Raw genomic sequence first — 22175 nt, 5'->3', positions numbered from 1 at the left:
TCCCCTACTCTGGGCAAGAGAATCTGTGTGTCTACCCGATCTATTAATCTCATGATTTTGTACACCTATAAGATCATAAATACTCCCTGTATTTCTAACAATATTAATTAAAGTAAAGGAAGAATCTTAATTTTTGAAATGAGGTTGATAAGTCCGTGTTAAAATGAAAATATAAATAAAAAGGGATATGCTGAAAGTCTGAAATACAAAATGCTAGAAATACTCAGAAGGGCCGGCAGCATCTGTGAAATAGTTATTTTCTGGCAGAGTCTTTGACCAGAAATGTTAACTGTTTTACTTTCTCTCTGATCTGCTGGATGTGTCTAGCATTTTCTATTTTTATTTCATGAGCCCTAATTAAAATTGGTTGCTGCAGCGAGCACGTAGAAGGCCATAATGTATTAGGCATGTAAGTTACGAATGTGCTGATGTCAGCACTGCTGCCTCAACGTGATCCGACTCCATTTTCCTGGTCGTTAACCTTTTATCAGAACTGGACAAAGTGGTGACATGTTTTTAAGATGTACACAAAGAAAAGAGATACGAGAGCACTGAAGGGAGGTTCCATAAGAGGGTAAAAGGCGGGTGAATTACAGAAGTGTTCTTGTTTTAGGTAAGAGGGCGGGTAATAGGACAGTGTGTAAAACAAAAGTCACTCTTGAAGTTTCAACACGAAACAGAGTAATTATCCAAAATGACCAGAAAAAGAGTTAGTGACAAACACTTACCATGTTGTTGCCTGAACTTTTTGAACTTGATGGGGAGTCTGGAAATCTGCAATGCGCTAAATTAGGAATTGTTTGTTGAGTTGTTTTGGGACATTGTAGGAATCTTTGTCTGATTCTGAAGTTCTGACTCTTCCTGTTTACAGATTGAACGATCTTGGTAGCAGGCCTTGAAAAAAATTAACTCCATTAAGGTGGATGTTTTATACAGGGAAAAACTGGGGCAAATGTATTTCCTTTCTATATTTATTAGGCAATCAAACTGTTGCTTAGACTAATTTAGTAATTATGTGAAATTATATGCAAGCAAAAATAAATACAAGGGATTAAGAATGAACCTCTTAATACACACAAGTATTCAAGCTTAATGAGATTTGCATAACAAAGACTTCAGTCTGAAGAATGGTCTCGACTCGAAACGTCACCCATTCCTTCCCTCCAGAGATGCTGCCTGTCCTGCTGAGTTACTCCAGAATTTTGTGTCTACCTTCAATTTAAACCAACATCTGCAGTTCTTTCCTACACCCTTTAATATCTACAATGTCTTTCCCCTCTGGGTAATCCAAAGCACTTTATAAAAGGTCGTGTTGGAATACAGGGTTCTTTATATTGCAGGATATATGGCATGCTATCAATTACTGCAAATAGCAATGTGATATAATAAGCAAACAATTGCAATATTGGAGAGGGATAAATCTTGGCTAGGACACTTAGAATATGTCCCCTACTCTTCAAAAGAGTTCCCATGATACTGTAATGTCCAACATGTGGGGAATATAGGGCCTCACTTTAATGCCTCATCCAAAGGACTGAAATTCTGACACGGTAACATTTATCATGGAAAGTCCTTCCAACTTGGAGGCAAGAATGTCAAGTTCCTTTTTCAGTATAATTGAATTTTAATTATAATAAGATTTCCCCACTGTAAATTACAAATTACTAAATTGAATCTTACCACAGAACTGGTCAAAGATGTCATGCATAATTAATCTTTTGAGCATAGGCCTGTCAAAGAAACAACAGCATCTTGTTTGGGGTCATGACTGACTGACTAGTGGACTTTGTCTGCTCTTTGTCCATTTGGCCAGTCTGGTGTCGTGTAAACAATGAATTATTCCAAATATTAATTAGAGTTCAATCAATTTACTTTTATTAATTTTTCAGTATGTGAGTTGGGAAGGCTCACATTTATTGCCCACCCCTAATATCCATTGAGAAGATGGTGATGAACCACCATCCTCGAATATCTGCAGTCCTTCTGAAGGTATTTCTATAATACACTAGGGAATTCCAGGATTAAAACCCATTATTATGAGGGAATGCCTCACTAATATGAGGGGGTGATGTGCATTTTGGATGTGAACTTGCAGGTGGTGATATCCCCTTTCTTGGTTGTAGAGATTGCAGTCTTGGGAAAAACTGTTGGTGTTATTGGCTAAATAACTATAATGCGATTATGGATTACGCATGCTGCAGCAATGGTGTGCTAGGCTTGAAGCAAATGGATTGTTATGTGGTTTGGTTCCATTTAACCAGGTTGCATTAGCCCGAGTGATGTTGGCATTGCATGTCTTCAACAAATCTCCAGCGAGAATAAATCTTAACTTCAGAACTAAGGAAAACTGTTCAAGTTACTGTTACTACACTTAAGATGCAAGGTCTCCTGTTGCTCTGCGTACGCAGCTAGTGCATGGGTTTGCAACTGATTAGAGATCAAACTTTAAGTTAATGCCGACTTGTTATTTAATCAAGACTGTAGACCTCGTTAAAAAACTTGCCGTTTACCAGAGAGCAGTGTGCCCTGCCATCCTGAATGTTTCTGAGACCTGGGTTACCTTCAGTGGGCATTAGAGAAATATTGTCAGTGTTGTTTCCACTAAATCCTCCAGCTTCATTGGCAGGATAAGCAAGGAAAAGATGGTATCCTCTCCCATGCCAACATTACCAATATTCATCCCCTCCTTGTACTCTGTTATTCCAGCATCTCTAAGAATCATTTTATTTCAATATGATCCATTCCCAATTTGAATTCCAACTCCTGAATGTCAGAGAGCCTCATATTTTCTGCTCGAGCAATCTAATTTCAGCAGTCAGTCTGGTGAGTCTGTTGCATCTTCAAGACAAGGAAATTATTTTTTGCATACAAAGCTTCGAAATAACCAAGAAGCCCACATAATAGTCTGTGGTCTTGTAAAGATTGCGCACAGACAAAACATTGATCTGCCCGGTAGTGTCGACCAGAATTTAATATGAGCAAAATAATCCACCTTGCCCTTTTTACTCCTATCATTTACCATTCTCTCTCTTCCACCTTTCCCTTTCAATTCTATATATTGGCTGCCTTCCCTCAACACTCATAGTCCTGATGCAGGGTCTTGACCCAAAATGTCAACCATCCCTTTGCATCCACATATCTTGCTTGATCTGTTGAATTTGTTGAGCAGCTTACATTTTGTTCCACGTTTCAGCATCTGCAGTCTCGTCTCCAGGGTTTGACATGATATCAAGAAATCCTCTAGGACTGTTTGGAGTTGAGGGTGAGGCAACAATGGTTTGAAAGAAAATAACCTATCTCAGAAGTAGAGTAGCCCATTTGTTAATTTATTACATTTCTTCTTTCTGAAAGATGTACACTAAACAACTGAACCTATTTCGTGAACTTGCTGACCTAGTTTCTTTTGAAATAGAATTAAACCCATGTTAATTTGGAGGCGTTCAAGATATCCCGCCCAATAGCCATTTTGTCAATAGCACCACAGTGCACTGTCATCTTTGAGGTTATTTTGTTGTACTTAGTTGGATGAAGATGTTGCTAATGTTGGAGATAGACACAAAATGCTAGAGTGACTCAGCGGGCCAGGCAGCGTCACTGAGTAGAAGGAATGGGTGACATTTCGGGTCTGAAGGTCTCGACCCGAACCGCCTGGTGACTAAAATTAGAGCACGTGGTATCTGGTACTAAAATTCGAAAACTAGAAAATTGGTTGACAGACGGGAAGCAAAGAGTAGGAGTGAACGGGTCCTTTTCAGAATGGCAGGCAGTGGCGAGTGGAGTGACGCAAGGCTCGGTGTTGGGGCCGCAACTGTTTACCATATATATTAATGATTTGGAAGAGGGAATTAGGAGCAACACTCCTTGCGGTAGACACAAAGCTGGGTGGCAGTGTGAACTGTGCCGAGGATGTTAGGAGGTTGCTGGGTGACCTGGACAGGTTGAGTGAGTGGGCAGATGCATGGCAAATGCAATATAATATAGATAAATGTGAGGTTAACAACTTTGGTGGCAAAAACAAGGGGGCGGATTATTATCTCAATGGGGTTAGGTTAGGTAAGGGGGAGGTGCAGCGAGACCTGGGCGTCCTTGTACACCGGTCACTGAAAGTTGCCGTGCAGGTACAGCAGGCAGTGAAGAAAGCTAATGAAATGTTGGCCTTCATAACACGAGGATTTTAGTATAGGAGTAGAGAGGTTCTTCTGCAGTTGTATAGGGCTCTGGTAAGACCACAACTGGAGTATTGCGTACAGTTTTGGTCTCCTAATTTGAGGAAGGACATCCGTGTGATTGAGGCAGTGCAGCGTAGGTTCACAAGATTGACGCCTGGGATGGCGGGACTGTCCTATGAGGAAAGATTGAAAAGACTAGGCTTGTATTCACTGGAGTTTAGAAGGATGAGGGGGATCTTATAGAAACATATAAAATTATAAAAGGACTGTACAAGCTAGATGCAGAAATTTTTCCCCAATGTTGGGCGAGTCCAGAACCAGGGGCCACAGTCTTAGAATAAAGGGGAGGCCATTTAAGACTGAGGTGAGAAAAGACTTTTTCACCCAGAGAGTTGTGAATTTGTGGAATTCCCTGCCACAGAGGGCAGTGGAGGTCAAATCACTGGATGGATTTAAGAGAGAGTTGGATACAGCTCTAGGGGCTAGTGGAATCAAGGGATATGGGGAGAAGGCAGGCACGGGTTATTGATTGGGGACGATCAGCCATGATCACAATGAATGGCGGTGCTGGCACAAGGGGCCGAATGGCCTCCTCCTGCACCTATTTTCTATGTTTCTATGCCACCTATTCCTTCTTTCCAGAGATTCTGCATGTCCTGCTGAGTTACTCCAGCATATTGTGCCTATCTTCGGTGTAAACCAGCATCTGCAGTTCCTTCCTACACATGTTGCTAATGTTGCTGCTTTTGAGAAATCTTCATTTCTTTAATGTGAGTGCAACCAGTCTAATCTTGTGCTGTAAAATCTTTGGGTCTTAATGTGGATTGGGGTGGTGGGGGTGGCGGGAAGCTGTCAACTAGCAGTCAGTGTTATTAATGCCTTATTCCAGTACTTTCTATTTATTCTGCTAAGTGCAGGTTAAATCAACAGAAACCTAAAATACATATTTGAGATTTCTAAACGGTGTTTCAAGATTAAAGAAAGACACGGTTGGTACTTACAGTCATGTTAATATTTTATTCTGTTCACACACCTGTTCCAACCCACCACCCCCTGCAAAACCCTGTTCAATCATTTGGCTCTGTGTCAGTGCAACACAAAGAAATATAGGCGCATAATTCAAATTATTCTTGAAACTAGCAAGGTTTTGATGCACGAACATTTAAAGGATGAACATTTTGCTGCTTTTGGAAATCTGGCTATCAATCTCATTTGGATGTGATGTAATTTGGCTTTATGTTTTGAAGTATATGATTTTTCACTTGACGGTTGCTTTGCTGCTTTTAGTTTAGCATCACCATGTTGTTGTAAGGCTTAATGACAATCTCTATTTCCCTCTTCATTGCAATTGGGCTTCCACAATGTAAACCTGATGCACATCACCTTGCCTGTTTATTCCACTGCGCAGAAATAGGTTATAATCTGCTCTGTACTAATGAACTAGTATGGGTATGAATTATGTTAAAATATAATATTTCATATTTAATTCTCTTGAACAGGTGCTGCAATTATCTCTGAAGATGATTTTGCCTTTGGGATTATTGATTTTATCTGCCTCGCAGATCCATGTAAGCTTCATGGTGTATTTTGTTGCTTTACTTCACCTGTGGCCTGTGGAAGGTGACATTATAGCAGTAAGTATGACTTTTTAAAATCAAAATACAAAACAAATTGCAGTAATAATTATTCTAATGATTTTTGCATTGATTTCAGAAACTAATGTTTGTGTTAAAATATTTTTATAGACAATAGTTGCAGGAGTAGGCCATTCGGCCCTTCGAGCCAGCACCGCCATTCAATGTGATCATGGCTGATCATCCCCAATCAGTACCCCGTTCCTACCTTCTCCCCATATCCCCTGACTCCACTATTTTTAAGGGCCCTATCTAGCTCTCTCTTGATAGCATCCCGAGAACCCGCCCTCTGAGGCAGAGAATTCCACAGACTTTATGTTTAGAATTCCTGAACAGACCGTTGTTAGGCCCCTGGTAGTTGATTCGGGTGGGGAACAGTAGGGTGGAGATAGTTACAATGACTGAAGATGAAAAGTGGAGATAACTAGGAGCTACAAATGGTAGACCTGATAGGAAAGGATGGTTTGTGGGGTGAAAATTAATGCCTTTCCTTCGATGTAACAGTGGCCATATTTGAAGAAAATGGTTCTTTGACTGTAAATATTTTGTGATTTATGGAGGTTACAAATGTCATTATTCACGTTTTTTTTTTGATTGTTGCTGAGATAAGCTAGAGTGCTAATCATTTTATAAATGTGTTCCTAAATTATAAATATAGATGTAATTGCTGCTTGACTACCATGGGTTCTAATTTTTTCGGATTAATGTTTTTGCAGTATTCTATTGATAATCGAACACAGAATTTTGATGATCTCCCTTCAAGATTTGGGTACCGTCTTCCTAAAGATGGCTTAAAGGTAAAACATCATAATTGATTCGGGGATTAGTGACAGAGATTTCAGGAAATTGTTGGCCGTTCAGAATAAATTCTAATTGATCTGTTTCTTTTTACTGCTGCCAAGTCATAAACTCTGGCAATATCGTGTGCAGTTCTGGTTGCCTCATTACAGGAAGGACGTAGAGGCATCGGAGAGGGTGCAGAGGATATTTATTAGAATGCTGCCTGGATTAAAGGCTATTAGCTATAAGAGGTTTAGTTATAAGAGGACAAACTTTTTCTCTGAGTGTTGGAGGTGTAGGGAAAACCTGATATATAACATTCAGAGGAGTAGATCGAATGGACAGAACCTTTTCCCAAGTTGGAAATACCAAATATTACAGGACACTGCTTTTTGAAGACAGAGGCAAAATTTAAAGGAGATCTGCCAGGAACGTTTTTAACGGAGGCTTGTGGGTGACTGGATTGCGCTGCTGGGGTGGTGGTGCAGGTAGTGGCATTTAAGAGGATTTTAGATAGGCACATCGATATGCAGGAAATGGAGGATTATGGATCATGTGCAGATGGAAGAGATTAGTTTAATTGCACATTATGTTGGCACAGACATTGTGGGCTGAGGGGCCTGTCCCAGTGTTCTATGTTCGATGTACTTCTAATCTAGTTTACTACATCTGGTGTGCACAATGTGGTCTCCATATGTTGGAGAAGCCAAATACGATTTTGGTGACTGCGTTGTAGCATATCTGCATTCAGACTGCAGGGATGACCCCAAATGTCTTATTGCCTGCTGCATTATGGGAGGGTTGGGATGGAGACGGGTAGTTGGTGGGTGACTAGGAGGGGGGGTGGCGGGGTTTAATGGGCAGATGGAACCAGGAGGGGATGTGGGTAGGAAAGGGCAAGTTGAATGAAGGAAGAAGCTGGGGGAGTTGATGGGTTTGTAAAAGACGTTAGTGGCATGCTGTATCCTGAAGTGGCGAGGCAGAGATTCAGTAAAGGAAGAGAAGTGTTAAAGATGGTCCAAGTGAATTTAGGGGCAGGATGGAAGTTGTTGGAAAAGGTGATAAAGTTGATAAGTTCCCTATGAAGTTGCAGTGGTTGGTGAGGTAGAAAGAGAGTATGTTTACTGGAAATGGCCTGTTCCACAAAGGCAACAGAAAGATGGGCACAGCTGAAGCCCGTGGGAGTGCCCATGATTACACCTTTGAATTGCAGAAACTGTGAGGAATCGGAAGAGAAGTTGATCAATTCTGCCAAGCAGATGAGTGCTAGTTGAGGAGATCTGGTAGGTCTTTGTTCAAGAAAGCAATGCAGGACGCTCAGCGTTTCTGAACTTGTACATTTTGTTTGTGTTCACATTCCCCAACAGTCCTCATTTCATAGTTTTTATGTTCCTTGTGATCACTTTTACGCTTGGTCTCTTTCTCTTTCCCCTCCATCCCCTCCCCCCAACAGCCCCCCATAATCCCATCGATTCTTTCCATCTTATTCCCATGGCACCCCCAGCTTCACCTTTTCAGGGACATTCTTTTGCCCTATCTATCTCCGCCCCTCCCCACTCTTTCTGCAAATTAAACTCAACGTTCTCTCTTTAGCCCAGTTCTGACAAAGGGACTTTGACCTGAAAGGTTGACTGTTTCTTTTTGCACATACACTGCCCGACCTGCTGAATATTTACAACATTCTTGTTTTAAGCCAGATTTCCAGCATCTGCATTTTTTGATTATACATTTATTATGTCTGCTCAGAAAGTGGTCAGAAGAACCAAATACTTAATTAGTGTCAGGGGAGAAGGTAGGAGAAAAAGAATGAGAAGGAAAGATAGATCAGCCATGTTTGAATGGCAGAGTAGATAGCCAAATGGCCTAATTCTGCTATAATTTATGAATTTATGAAATACAATTGAGCAGTTGCTTTACAGAATACCTGAGTTTCTAGATTCTCCTTCCCATCCCTACTTTAACCTCTACAAGGTTGCCATTTTATTACTAGATTAGGCACATTGTAGACTCAACACTTGAGTTCAATAATGCAAATAAAGGATATTTCTAGTTACCATATCTCAACACCAATCCATTTTATTTTGTTTCAATTCCAGCTCTCTTTGCCTTAGCCCATCGTTAATTTTGTCATTTAATCGTGCATGCATTCTAAACTTTCATAGAACATTTGTTCTGTTCTCTTCTAATGCTTAGAGAAGTTTTTCCTGTTCTTTTTTTTAAGGGCATTGGCATGACAAATAAGTAATTTTTTTCTCTGATCTGAATTTTTAAAGCATTTTCTAATTTAAACAATTAAAAACAAAACAGTCCCAACTGGAAATGAGATCAGTCGTGGCCACTGAGTTTGGTAGACTGGAGAAAGTAAGTTGCTTGTGATTTGATGCATTTGTAAATTGAGTTTGCTTATAAATGACTTGGGTATGGACAGGTGGCCCTCTGCAGGATTTGCTGAGAAGTGCTTTTACTGAACAAGGTGTATTTCTCTTCTTTTAACAGCAGATGGTACTGCAATGATTCAATGATACTTTATTGTCACATGTACCTAGGTACAGTGAAATTCCTTATTTTGCATACAATCCAGTAAGACCATACAACATACAGAAGAAGCATTGTTTACTGGCGGGGTTGGAAAACAGATCGACAATGGAAATTAATAATAGAATCACTATAGGACCACTTGTACTTTACTCGTATGTAATTTAGATTTTGATATTTTTGGATGTTACTGTTTTTTTCATCTGGAATGCAGAGAATTATGACGTTGGTTTTATAGGTTTGACAGCAAACATAATTTTGTTCTTTGGCTGCCCTGAGGCCTTTAAGTCAATGATTTGCTGCAGGAGCTGAAATTCCTGCTTCAGAAGTATTTATTTTCTTTACTCAAGATCATTAACAGAATTATTAACTTCTTGACCTCCTGGGCCACCTCCATCGCCAGAGTAAAGGGCCTGTCCCACTTTCACGACTTAATTCAAAACCTCTGCCGAGTTTAAAGGAACTAAAAATAAAAATCAAGATCGTGGTAATCTATGAACTCCTACGACCTTCCACGACTATGGTCACAAACTCCTACGCGTATATCTACGAATTCCCACGACTATTTCGATGCCCACCTTACGAGTAAAAAGTTGCAATTTCTTTCATCCCGACCATTTTGTTTACTCGTGGACATTTTTTATCTGGCTGGAAAAAACGCCCCAACTTACCTGATGCCACGAGTACCTACGGCTAGCATAACGAGCCGCTACGATATGTCTATGAACTCCTACGACCTCCTATAGACTCGTTACGAACATTCTGCGAGTTTGAATCAAGGGGAAAACTCAGTAGAATTTGTGAATTACATCGTGAAAGTGGAACAGGCCCTTAATGCCACATGCTAACTGGAGGAATAAACTCCTCCTCTTCTTTCCACCCCCGCCCATGTCCCATCTGGACACACCTATTTCTCCCCTCCTCCTCCCCTTCCACTTCCATTCTATCCTCTGGCATCACATTTTGCAACCCTTCAATCCTTTTATCTCACATCTTTTTTTCATCTGGCCGTTGTCTAACCATCTGCCTATTAAAAAGCCCCCTCGCCTGTGTTCACCTATTACTTGCCACGCTCTGTCCAGCCCCTCCTCTCTTCCAGCTTTCTTTCTTCACCCCCTACAATCAGTCTGAAAAAGGGTCCAGACCCGAAAGATCACCTATCCGTTGTCAGCAGAGAAGCTGCATGACCCTCTGTTACTCCAGCACTTTGTCATTTCTTGAATATTATCGGTGTGACTCTGTTCCTAAAAACTAAGGATTGATTGATTAAATGTAATTTTATGCACCTTGTAGAGTCCACTGAATTTTCAGCCCTCTGTCTTGCTGGCCAACTATTGCATATAAATAGCATGGGCCCTAATCTCTGCTACTGAAGTAGGTATTTGATATAGGTCTGTTGACTGGCAACCCTTTCCATGTCTCATAATTTTGTATATTTCTCAGGCCTCCCATCAACCTCTGAAGCTCCAAACTCCTTACAGTTTTAACTTGCTTGAAATATTTATTAGTAGTTTAATCATTCATGACAGAAAAAAAAAATGAGGGAAAAATGTTTGACTTGATTTGAATAAATATGGTCAAGAAGTAAAGTTGAACAGGTAGATATTTTGTCAGATATATTGTGGGGTTTTTTGTTTGTTTTAGCCCATAATCTAATACTTTAAAATGCAGTCCCATCACACATCTATCTATTCCATATTGCTCAGAATTGGAATAATTCTAAATCTTATATTTCTTCCTTGCATGTACAGATGGCAAAAATCATATACTTTTTCAAATAGTTATTATTTCATTCAAACTTACATTTTTCACCTTGTACCCCACTGCAAACTTCATAATTTTCAACAGCTGATGCCTTGTCACCCTTCCCAAAGTCCAAAGGCTTGTTACTGCCTTCTTTAACTGTTGATTTTATTTGATAGTTTTCTCTGGAGTGTGATGTAGCAGGAATATTGCCCTATCAAATATTTTGTCTTTCCCATCAAGATGCATCATACTCATTTATCTTTTAAGCAAAGGAATTATATAAATGGAGGTCTCTTTCTAAGTAAGTTCACGCACTGCTGAATTTGATGTTTATTGAAGAAACGAACTGTAGATGCTGGAATATTGAACAAAACAAAAATTGCTGGAGTAACTTGGTGTGTCAGGTAGCATCTGTGGAAGGAATGGACAGATGACGTTTTGGTTTAGGACCTGACCCTTCACTTTGTGATTAAGCATATGTTGACTTTTTAAAAATAAATAAGGGCATTTTAACAATGTTTTGCATGAAGTTTTTATGCTCTTATTTAGTAGCACTTTGTTGCTATTGGAAATTCTTTTTTGCATTTGGTTTGTGCACACCACTTTTCTGATGGTAAGAAATTGATGGTTGAATTTGGGTTGCTTGTTCCCTCAAGTGCTCTTATTATTTGTGGGATGTAACTTTGTTTTTACATAGGCAGTAATATGGTTGAAGAGCCATTCAGAGATGTAGCTGTACATGTGACGAGCTTTTATTCTGTACAAGCATAGGCAAAGGGTGGATCAAATGGGAAAAATTATTCAGAAAATCAAAAAACATTTATTTTTAACCTTTGTCAATACAATGTTAACACATGATAGGTGATTGCTTTCCCTTCAAGTGTGACTATAATTATTTTTGGTGACCTAGGTGGCCAGGTAGCATTCCGGGATGTCCCATTGTCTGCCAAAGAATGACCTTTGCCTCAAAATTATACAGTGTGCCAAATCTTTAACTCTCAAATGTCCGGTGGTTCTAATGTCAAGCTTGCTCAACTACTGTGTCTTTCTATTGATGGCTGCCCTCCAGAGAGCAGGCCTGAGCTGCTATCTACCTCGTTGGAGACCCTCAGACTATCTCTGATCGGACATTACTGGACTTTATCTTGTACTAAACGTTATTCACGCTATTCTCTTTATCCTGTATCTGCACACTATGGATGGCTCGATTGAAATCATGTATTGTCTCTCCATTGACTGGTTAGCACATAATAAAAGCTTTTCACTATACCTCGGCACACATGACTATAAGCTCAACTAAACTCCTGTTACATTGATCCCGCTCATTCTAATCTCGTTATTGTTTTGGAGTTTTGATCTGTGCCTCGATGTATACAAAAGTGTAAGATGCACAGATAGGATAGTTGACAAGAAACCTATCCTCGTGTCTTAGATCAGAGGACGTTAAAGCTGAGCAAGAAATTTAAAGGGGTCTGAGGAAGATTTTGTTTTCATTCAGAGGGTGGTTGAAATTTAGATTGTAGTACGGATGATGCATGTGCTGGCCATCATGCCAATTTAAACTGAATATCTGCCTGCACTTGGTCTATATCCCTCTATTTTCTGCTCGTTCTTATTTTCATCTAAATGCCTAATAGGCATTGTTATCGCATTTGCTTCCACCACTTCCCCTAACAGCCAATACTATGTGTAAAATCGTGCCTTGTCCATCTTCAAAATTTCTGCCTTAAAACTATACCCTCTGGTATTTGACATTACCATGCAGGGAAAAAGATCTGAAAATCGACTCTGCCTTTTACATACTTCTGCCGGCTCATCCTTAGCCACCAATGCTGCAGAGAGAAAAAAATATTATGTTTTTTGATTTGTGTCTCGATGTATACAAAAGTGTAAGATGCACAGATAGAATAGTTGACAAGAAACTGCGTACAGCAGGCAGTGAAGAAAGCGAATGGCATGTTGGCCTTCCTAACAAGAGGAGTTGAGTATAGAAGCAAAGAGGTCCTTCTGCAGTTGTACAGGGCTCTAGTGAGACCACACCTGGGGTATTGTGTGCAGTTTTGGTCCCCTAATTTGAGGAAGGACATTCTTGCTTTTGGGGGAGTGCAGCGTAGGTTCACAAGGTTAATTCCCAGGATGGCAGGAGTGTCATAAGACTATTAAGGGTTTGGACACGCTAGTGGCAGGAAACATGTTCCCGATGTTGGAGGAGTCCAGAACCAGGGGCCACAGTTGAAGAATAAGGGGTAAACCATTTAGAACGGAGATGAAGATACACTTTTTCACGCACAGAGTTGTGAGTCTGTGGAATTCTCTGTCTCAGAGGGCGGTGGAGGCTGGTTCTCTGGATACTTTCAAGAGAGAGCTAAATAGAGCTCTTAAAGATAGCGGAGTCAGGGGATATGGGGAGAAGGCAGGAACGGGGTACTGATTGTGGATGATCAGCCATGATCACATTGAATGTCGGTGCTGGCTCGAAGGGCCGAATGGCCTACTCCTGCACCAATTGTCTATTGTTTGTCCAATCTCTCCTTATTGGGAATAATCAGGAAATACTTTCTGAGGAACCAATCATCGTCTGTGTAAATGTTGGTATAGGTTTCCAGCCCACTTGGCTCGAGTGTTTCCCTGCTGTGTCATTTAACAGCTGCTATTCTAATATAGAACAGTATTTATTTACACAGTTGTACTAAACGTGATGTAGTTTAAAGGCCTGGTTCTTGCTTAAATCAATGATGTCTGAATTCACTATCTATCTATGTTTGTCTCCATTGTCTAATAATCAGCTATTTTCTCTCTTGTAGTGGAAGGGTGTCTTGCTATAGCTTTTGTGACACAACTGGATGCTTTTTCGGTGTTTATTTAACAGTCGGCTGCATTCCTGTGTTCTTAGTCACACATAGGCCATATAAAGTAAAGATCTCCGATTTTCTTGGCAGGTCTATCGTAAAGCAGTAATTTGATCTTCATAGTTAATGAAGATAGCTTTTTGAATTACTGATTCAATTAAATCATTAACTGAATTTAAATGTCCCAACGTAAGAGGAAGGACTTCAGCACTAGGAATTGAACACATCAGAGGTTCATTATTACTACAACACAGATATAAATTAGCAATATAGTTAAGTGTTATTCTAACTAAACAGCAATCCAGCAATGTTTTTCTGTAACAACATAAACCTCCCTCATCTGTATCCATCTATTACTTGGAAGGTTTTGTCCTGCCCCTACCTCTTTTCCAGCTTTCTCCCATCTACGCCAATCATTCTGAGGAAAGATCTCAAACCGGGGCGGCCTGCAAGTAAGACTGAAGTACAGGGGACTATGGCCCTCTTCCTCCCTAATATCCTACTGGCCAATGTACAGTCCATAGAAAATAAGGTTGAGGACTTAAGGGCAAGGCTGCTTTACCAAAGGGCGATGAAGGACTGCTGTGCACTCTGTTTTACAGATGGATCACCCACAGCTCCTCAGACCTAGCCCTCCAGCTTAGTGTTTTTTCCTTTGCACTAATAGCATTTTTTAAAAAAATATATATTTTTTTGTTTTGTGTTATCTATGAATTCTGTGCTTATAGATCTGTTATGCTGCTGCAAGAAAAAAATCATGATTCTGTTTTCAGTACATATGTCAATTAAAGACTGACTTTTGACTCTTCTAACTTACACTCGATTGAATTATGGTAACAATTTGTGCTTAGTTTCTTCAGTTGAGTTTTTAATGTTTTGCAAACTAGTTGTGTTGCTCCCATAAAACTCATGGACTTGGAAGTGAATCTATTTTGAGAGGAAGGGAATGTATAAGCACTGCGGTAATTGGTTCCCTGGGATAAATGTGACCTTGTCTAGAATAGTAAAATGCAACAGCGAGATCTAATGAGTTTGGTAATGGCATTTTCCTGGGAAGGGTGTTCAAGAGTTTATGTGAATTGAAGTGATGTAATCACTTATTTTCTGCTGAGCTGAATAGACCAGATGTCCTAATTTTTCATATAACTGAGGACTCCAGGTTAAGACCATAACCTATAATTGACATCTTCATTAATTCTGATTCACATTCACACATTCACACTTAATTCACATCAATCGGAAGAAAACCAGCAACTGCTTGCCACTTCTCATACTCTCCATTTAATGTTGGTTCACTATTTAAATAGAAGACAAATGCACACTTTGTTTTCAAAGGTGGATTAGATCCCAATAATTGAGCATGTAGATTGTGGGATATCAATTATGAATATTGACCATTGTTCTTGTTTTCAATAATAGCTACACGAGAATCACTTTTATACAAATGAAAGGACATAAATTAATATTTTTATTGCTTTCTCTTAATATTTCTTACTGACATTTATGTCATGATTTATATTAGCTGAAACGTAATTGGTCTAGATTTGATGAATGATATTTCTTCATGTGCCTGTTTGAATCTTAATTAGAATCACAGCTGCATATATCCTTTGTCCTGTTAATATAATCTACAAATCACAGCTACACCTATCCTCTGTTTCACTACTTTTAAATCAATCACAACGTTCTCTGTTACTTCAATAATTATGTCATGCTGATGATCATTTCTTGAGTATAATGTGAAATGAATGTAGTTCTATGTTTAACATAGAAATATCATCAGGGTCAAATTTACTTCATGTCCCGAATGGGAATGAGAGGGGACTTTATGGTAGCTGCTGACATAATTACATGTCCCTGACTCCTGTCAATCCTAAGGCTAGTTGAGGTGAATTGTGGGAGTGTTGCTTTACAGAGGCAATAGGTTTGTTTTCTTTAAGCTGGAGCCATTGTAGCAGAATCAGCTACACATGCAAAGGGGTGATTGATTTTGTAAAATTAACTTTTAGAAGGAACTATTCTTAATAATGTCCTTAATATTATAAGTAATTAAAATTAATTTAATTTATACAATTATTTCTCTTTACACTGCAAATATCAGTCAGAATTAAAGCCCATTGTGAGTTCAATGCCTTGAAGAACCCTTGAATATTTTAGTCACTGTGATTAAAACAAGTGTAGAGTGATGAAGATGAAATGAAATATTGAAGACTGGCCACAATATTAAGTACCATCTTGTTCAAGGGCTTTTTTTGGAAGATTTTTTTTACAACACATTTCCAGATTATTTTGTCTTATTCGGATATTACGCAAGGTAGATACCTTGTTAAAGTATATATTTGGGCAAGTTGGTAAGGCATATGTTGTAGGATTGGAATTTGCCCTGCTTAATGATCGTTGCAAAATACAATGTTGCAGCAAAGGTAGTGCTGATACTTTGCCGCTGCAGCAACCAGGGTCGCCCCTAACCTTTGTTACTGGATGTGTGGAGTCTGCATGTTCTCCCTGTGCTCCAGTTCTCCTACATCCTAAAAACATGCCAGCTCCACAATGTTAAGTCCTGCAGGCTCTCGCGGTTAGAGCTCCCAAAGTTGGTCTCCAGCAGAGGCCGCCAACTCCACAATGTTAAGCCGCAGTTCAGACGGAGATACGATACGGGGGGAAGAAATTGCATCTCTGTTGAGGTGAGAGATTTAAAAAAAATTCCCCCAACCCCCCCCCCCCCCGCATAAAACAAGCTAAAGAACACTAAAACATACATTTAACACATACTATAAAACAACAGAGAAGGAAGGGACAGACAGACTGTTGGCGAGGCAGCCATTGTGGAGAGGCAGCCAATTTAATAATTATAATTATAATAATAATAATATATTTTATTGTCATTGCATATAGGTGCATGGAGATTTGGTATGCAGCTTCCATCCGCTAGTCATAGCTTAAACAACCAATAAAATGTTGATACCCCGAGAAACATGGTTTATTTAAAAAAAGAACTGTAAAACAGTAAAACAGTCTAAAGTGCAAATATGTCTGTGGGCACTCAGCAGGGCCGGTTCAGAGTAGCGATGGCTCTGGGGATGAAACTGTTCCTGAGTCTGGAGGTGGGGGCGTAGAAGGCCTTGTAACGTCTGCCGGAAGGTAGGAGTTCGAACAGACTATTATAAGGGTGTGAGTAGTCTTTGTGGATGCTGACGGCCTTCCTGAAGCACCGTGTGTAGTAGATGCCCTCCAAGGCTGGTAGCTGTGTCCCAATAATCTTCTGCGCCCTGTGGACGACGCGCTGAAGAGCTCTCCTCTCCGCCTCCGTGCAGCTGAGATACCACATTGAGATGCCATGTGTTAGTATGCTCTCTGTGGTGCTGCGGTAGAAGGTTGTCAGCAGCTGTTGGGGCAGACCAGTCTTTTTCAATGTTCTTAGGAAGAACAGTTGTTGATGTGCCTTCTTCACCAGCACAGCGGTGTTGGTGGACCATGTGAGGTCCTCCGAAATGTGTGTACCCAGAATCCTAAAGCTGGACACTCTCTCCACACTGTCCCCGTTGATAGAGATTGGGGCGTGTTCCCCATTTTGTGTCCTCCTGAAGTCGATAATCAGCTCCTTGGTCTTGGGGACAAGTTGTTACGTGAGCACCAGTCCGCCAGGTTCTGCACCTCCGCTCTGTAGTTTGTTTCATCACCGTTGGTGATCATCCCGATCACCGTTGTGTTGTCTGCAAACTTGACGATGGTGTTGGTGTCGAATGCAGGAACACAGTCGTGTGTGAAGAGGGAGTAGAGCATGGGGCTCAGTACACAGCCCTGTGGTGTGCCGGTGCTCAGGGTGAAAGTGGAGGACAGGTGCGGGCCCAGTCTCACTGCCTGCAGTCACTCCGTCAGGAAATTCAGGATCCAGTCGCATATCGGCGAGCTGAGGCCTAGCTGGTGAAGTTTGGTGGTGAGCTTGGTGGGGATGACCATGTTGAAGGCAGAGCTCTAATCTATGAAGAGCATCCTCACGTACGTGCGTGCCCTGTCTTTCCAGGTGAGTCAGGACAGTGTGAAGAGCCAGAGAGATGGCATCCTCTGGATCGATTTGCCCTGTATGCAAATTGATGTGAGTCCAGAGGCAGGGATGCTGGATTTGATGTGAGATAGGACCAGCCTTTCAAAGCACTTCATGGGTATTGGAGTTAAGGCAACCAGATGGTAGTCGTTCAGGTTGGTGGCTTTTTACTTTTTCGGCACCGGCACTATGGTAGCTGTCTTCAGGCACTTGGGGACTGTTGTCAGAGATAGAGACAGGTTAAAGATCCTCGTGAATACCTCAGCACAGCACAGTCCTTTAGTACCCATCCTTGGACTCCGTCCGGGCCTGCAGCCTTGCGTGGATTGATCCTATGCACAGCGCACTGTACCTCCTGAGTGCTCAATGTTAAGACCTGTCCCTCCGCCATGGCCGAGGTTTTTCCATACCTGGTGGTGTTGCCAGTTTCAAAGCGGGCAAAGAAGGTGTTTAGCTCGTTGGCCAGTGTGATATCACTGTGGGGGCAGGCGGGGCTGCTCTTGTACTCAGTGATGTCCCTGCCACCCTGCCACATGCTTCTGGTGTCCGCGGTATTGAAGTGGTCTTCCACTCTTTGCCAGTGAATGTCTTTGGCCTTTTTTATACCTTTGTTCAGGTTTGACCTGGCAGCACTGTATGCAGAAGTGTCACTGGATTTAAAGGCATTGTTGTGTGCCCTTAGCAGATTCTGTACCTCCTTGTTCATCCACGGTTTCCGGTTTGGGAACATCTAAGAAGCATTCAATGTTGGGAAGCTCTATGCTAGTTTTAAAGAGTAAATGTATTTGCCTGCATTTTTTTTAAGTGAAAGTATACAGAGCAGAGTAAAAAATAGAAGCAAACAATTGGCCTTCTGAATCTGTTATTTGTATAATCAATCATTGTTGGTCTATCTTATATTTGGTTTCTCTGTATGATCAGTCTGAAGAATGGTCCTGACCCGAAACGCACCTATCCATTTTCTCCAGATATGCTGCCTGACCTGCTGAGTTACACCAGGATTTGGTCTATCTTTGGTATAAACCAGTGTCTGCAGTTCATTTTGATTACATTATTGCTTTCTCCTTTTGTCTGTTATTTATGTAGAAATTTATCTCTCTTGCCTTGAAAGCATTTGTCACTTCTTCTTCCATTGCTTAGTGTGGTAGAGAATTTCACGTGTTCAGCATTTTCTAAATGAAGACATTTCTCCTAGAATTGGTCCTAAACGTCCTACCCCATTATCCGCAGGCACACTTTGCTGATTGCATTTACTGAGGCATTATCTGATCAGGTTGGATTTGTGTTACTTGAAAATGCCAAAAGTAGTTATGAATAACTAAAGTTACCTATAAATGTGCATGCTCAATAATAGCAATAGACTTAAACGAGGAAGAGGAAAGCGAACAAAAACTTCTCATTAGGAAAAAAAGTTCATTTTGACTAAATATTTGTATCTGATTGTCAGTTTATCAAATTTAAGATGAGAATTTTGATTGAATATTTAACTATCCTATTTTTGTTCTTTGTTTACTCGTAGGGATTTCTTGTGTATTCAAAACCAAAGAATGCTTGTGAGCCCATTATTTCTCCACCCATAATGGAAAATTCCTCCGTCAATTACATTGTTGTGATTAGAAGATTTGACTGCAATTTTGATATCAAGGTAAGTTACCATTGGGAGTTTTGAAAAGTTTCTGGCGATATTTCCAGTGTTTAAATTGACTTGAATGCTTTCCAATTCAACACTTGCCATTTCATGAACTTTATATGTTGTTGCTGGTTTAATGAATAATTTGACCGATACTGTGATAAAAAATGTGTTCAGTTTAGTAAAACCAGCAGAAATATGGCTTAGCAAATATCCCATAAGATTATCAGGATGACAGAAAATATTTTGTAAATGGAAACGCTTCCCCAACTAAATGGATTATTACTGGTTCGTAAAATGTTTACGCAACGAATTGGCCTGCTACTGCTTGACTGGGAGTGAATTGAATTCTGGCTCAGCAATATTTTGCAGTTTTATGCGGCAGAGCACAGTAGCGACTTTGGCATCAATTCAGTTTGCAATTATGAATTGCTGTAGATCCTTCTGGAAATGTATGTAAAAAAATGAGCAGTATTGGGGATGCAAGGCCACCTTTAATAAAGTGACTCACAAAAAGAAATACTAGTACCGACCAGTCCCTGGGATCCCGGTTGGAAATAAGCAAGACTTTTTTACACAAATCTGGAGAAAGATTTGTGCTGCTTACCTCTCACACATTTTCTGCAGTGTATATCAATCAGATTCTTAAATTTAGCAGGGCGGATTAATACGTTGAGAAGGCATTTTCTGTTTATCGTTTGAGGCTGCTGTTTGAATCTAAAACAGTATATTGCCAGTGTATGTGCAGTGCTGGTCGTCATATCACGGGAGAGCTGTGATATGTGAAAGGAAGAAGGGTCTCTCCAGAGATGCTGCCTGTCCTGCTGAGTTACTCCAGCATTTTGTGTCTATCTTCGATTTAAACCAGCATCTGCAGTTCCTTCCTATACAAAGATGTGGTAGTATTTGAGATGATGAAATAGAGATTTCCAGAGAAGTTCCAAGGAATAGTAAAATGTTACAGGGAAAAATATGAATAGGTTGTCTTTGGAAGAGTATAAGTGATAACTTAATTGAGGTCTATAAAATATGGGAGGGGGCCATAGACTAAATGGATCTAAAGAGGACAAGTGGCAACAACTGGGGGAATAGCCTCAATTGGAAATATCAAGCAGATGAACAGACTGAATGGGTTAGTGATGCAGTTAGTTGGAGAGCTGGGGGAATCGAGGCAAAGTGTGATGAGGGAGCTAGTTTGGCAGCTGAGGGAGACATTCTGGTTAAGGGCTCAAAAGATGTATCTGATAATATATACAGCTCAGAGTGTGTGCACACGAGTCACGTCTATGGGATAGTGCTTGATCAACAATCACCTTAAATACTCTTGTCATTGTATTAAGATCGTGCTCAGTCAAGACTGAGTGGTAACTGGTGTGCAGTAGCCACCCCACATCAAAAAATTGCTGCCCAATTATTTTGCACTCGAGTTGTAGTAGAAACAAATCATCCTTGATCTCAAAGCACCTACAATGCCCCCCATGATGTTTGGGACAAAGACCCATCATTTATTTAATTGCCTCTGTACTCCACAATTTGAGATTTGTAATAGAAATAAATCACATGTGGTTAAAGTGCACATTGTCAGATTTTAATAAAGGCCATTTTTATACATTTTGGTTTCACCATGTAGAAATTACCGCAGTGTTTATACATAGTCACCCATTTCAAGGCACCATAATGTTTGGGACACAGCAATGTCATGTGAATTAAAGTAGTCATGTTTAGCGTTTTGTTGCATATCCTTTGCATGCAATGATTACTTGAAGTCTGTGATTCATGAACATCACCTTCTCTCCTCCATACTTTGCTCTTTCCATCACTCTGATATGTTTTCCGGAACTGTGGTTGCTCATTTAAGTATTTCTTGGTAAATAACTTTTAAGTACTTCCTGGCCATCCTATTTTTGCGGCTAACCAGTGGTTTGCATCTTGCTGTGAAGCCTCTGTGTTCTGTTAATTAAGTCTTCTGCGGACAGTGGTCATTGACAAATCCACACATGACTCCTGAAGAGTGTTTCTGATCTGTCAGACAGGTGTTTGGGGATTTTTCTTTATTATACAGAGAATTCTTCTGTCATCAGCTATGAAGAAGGGACTTGGCCTGACAGTTCCTATGCGAGTAGTAAGCTCACCAGTGCTCTCTTTCTTCTTAATGATGTTCCAAACAGTTGATTTTGGTAAGCCTAAGGTTTGGCTGAAGTCTCTAACAGTTTTATTCTTCTTTCTCAGTCTCATAATGGCTTCTTTGACTTTTATTGACTTTGGGCCTCATGTTGATAAACAGCAATAAAAGTTTCCAAAGGTGAAGGAAAGACTGGAGGAAAGACTAGGTGCAGAAAGCTCTCTTATACCTGCATTAAGGAGGTAATTAAACACACCTGAGTCATTACAAACACCCGTGAAACCATCTCCAAATCTCAAATTGTGGAGTACAGAGGCAAATAAATAAATGATGGGTCTTTGTCCCAAACATTATGGAGGGCACTGTACTTCCTTTAATAGAGGTGTCAAAAACCAGGGACCACAGGTTTTAAGCAGTTGAAAGTAGGATTAATCTGTGTATACATTAGCTTATATAGATGAATGTATGCCTTTCAACCAGGGACTGACTAGGTTCTAGTTATTGGAGAGAATTTTTGAATATGTATTTGAAAATTTGTGAGTGCCGAGCCTTGATCCTGCTGCCTGAAGGTGAGATCAGGCTGGGTGGCCACACAGCCAAATGTTCTCCTGTCATTAATTTTCAATGATTCTATGATTGCAGTCAGATGTATTTATGGGGGGTGG

The 22175-nt window shown here is 40.4% G+C and overlaps 1 protein-coding gene across 2 annotated transcripts in view; it reads left to right on the top strand.

Moving 5' to 3' along the window:
* The window catches only part of rnf13 (ring finger protein 13), a 204797-nt gene that overhangs the window by 49983 nt on the left and 132639 nt on the right, over window positions 1-22175 (top strand). The window contains exons 1-4 of one of the 2 annotated variants that reach the window (XM_033031857.1): window positions 897-919; window positions 5669-5803; window positions 6520-6600; window positions 19278-19403. In XM_033031857.1, the coding sequence (XP_032887748.1) occupies window positions 5690-5803; window positions 6520-6600; window positions 19278-19403 (321 nt within the window). In that variant the 5' untranslated portion in view covers window positions 897-919; window positions 5669-5689. Of the gene's footprint in view, window positions 1-896; window positions 920-5668; window positions 5804-6519; window positions 6601-19277; window positions 19404-22175 lie in introns of those variants that run through there. The other variant, XM_033031856.1, reaches the window with a different exon arrangement.

Source organism: Amblyraja radiata, chromosome 13, assembly GCF_010909765.2.
Source record: "Amblyraja radiata isolate CabotCenter1 chromosome 13, sAmbRad1.1.pri, whole genome shotgun sequence".
NCBI lineage: Eukaryota > Metazoa > Chordata > Chondrichthyes > Rajiformes > Rajidae > Amblyraja > Amblyraja radiata.
The sequence above is the reverse complement of the archived record's forward strand: the minus strand, read 5'-3'. Positions and strand labels throughout refer to the sequence as shown.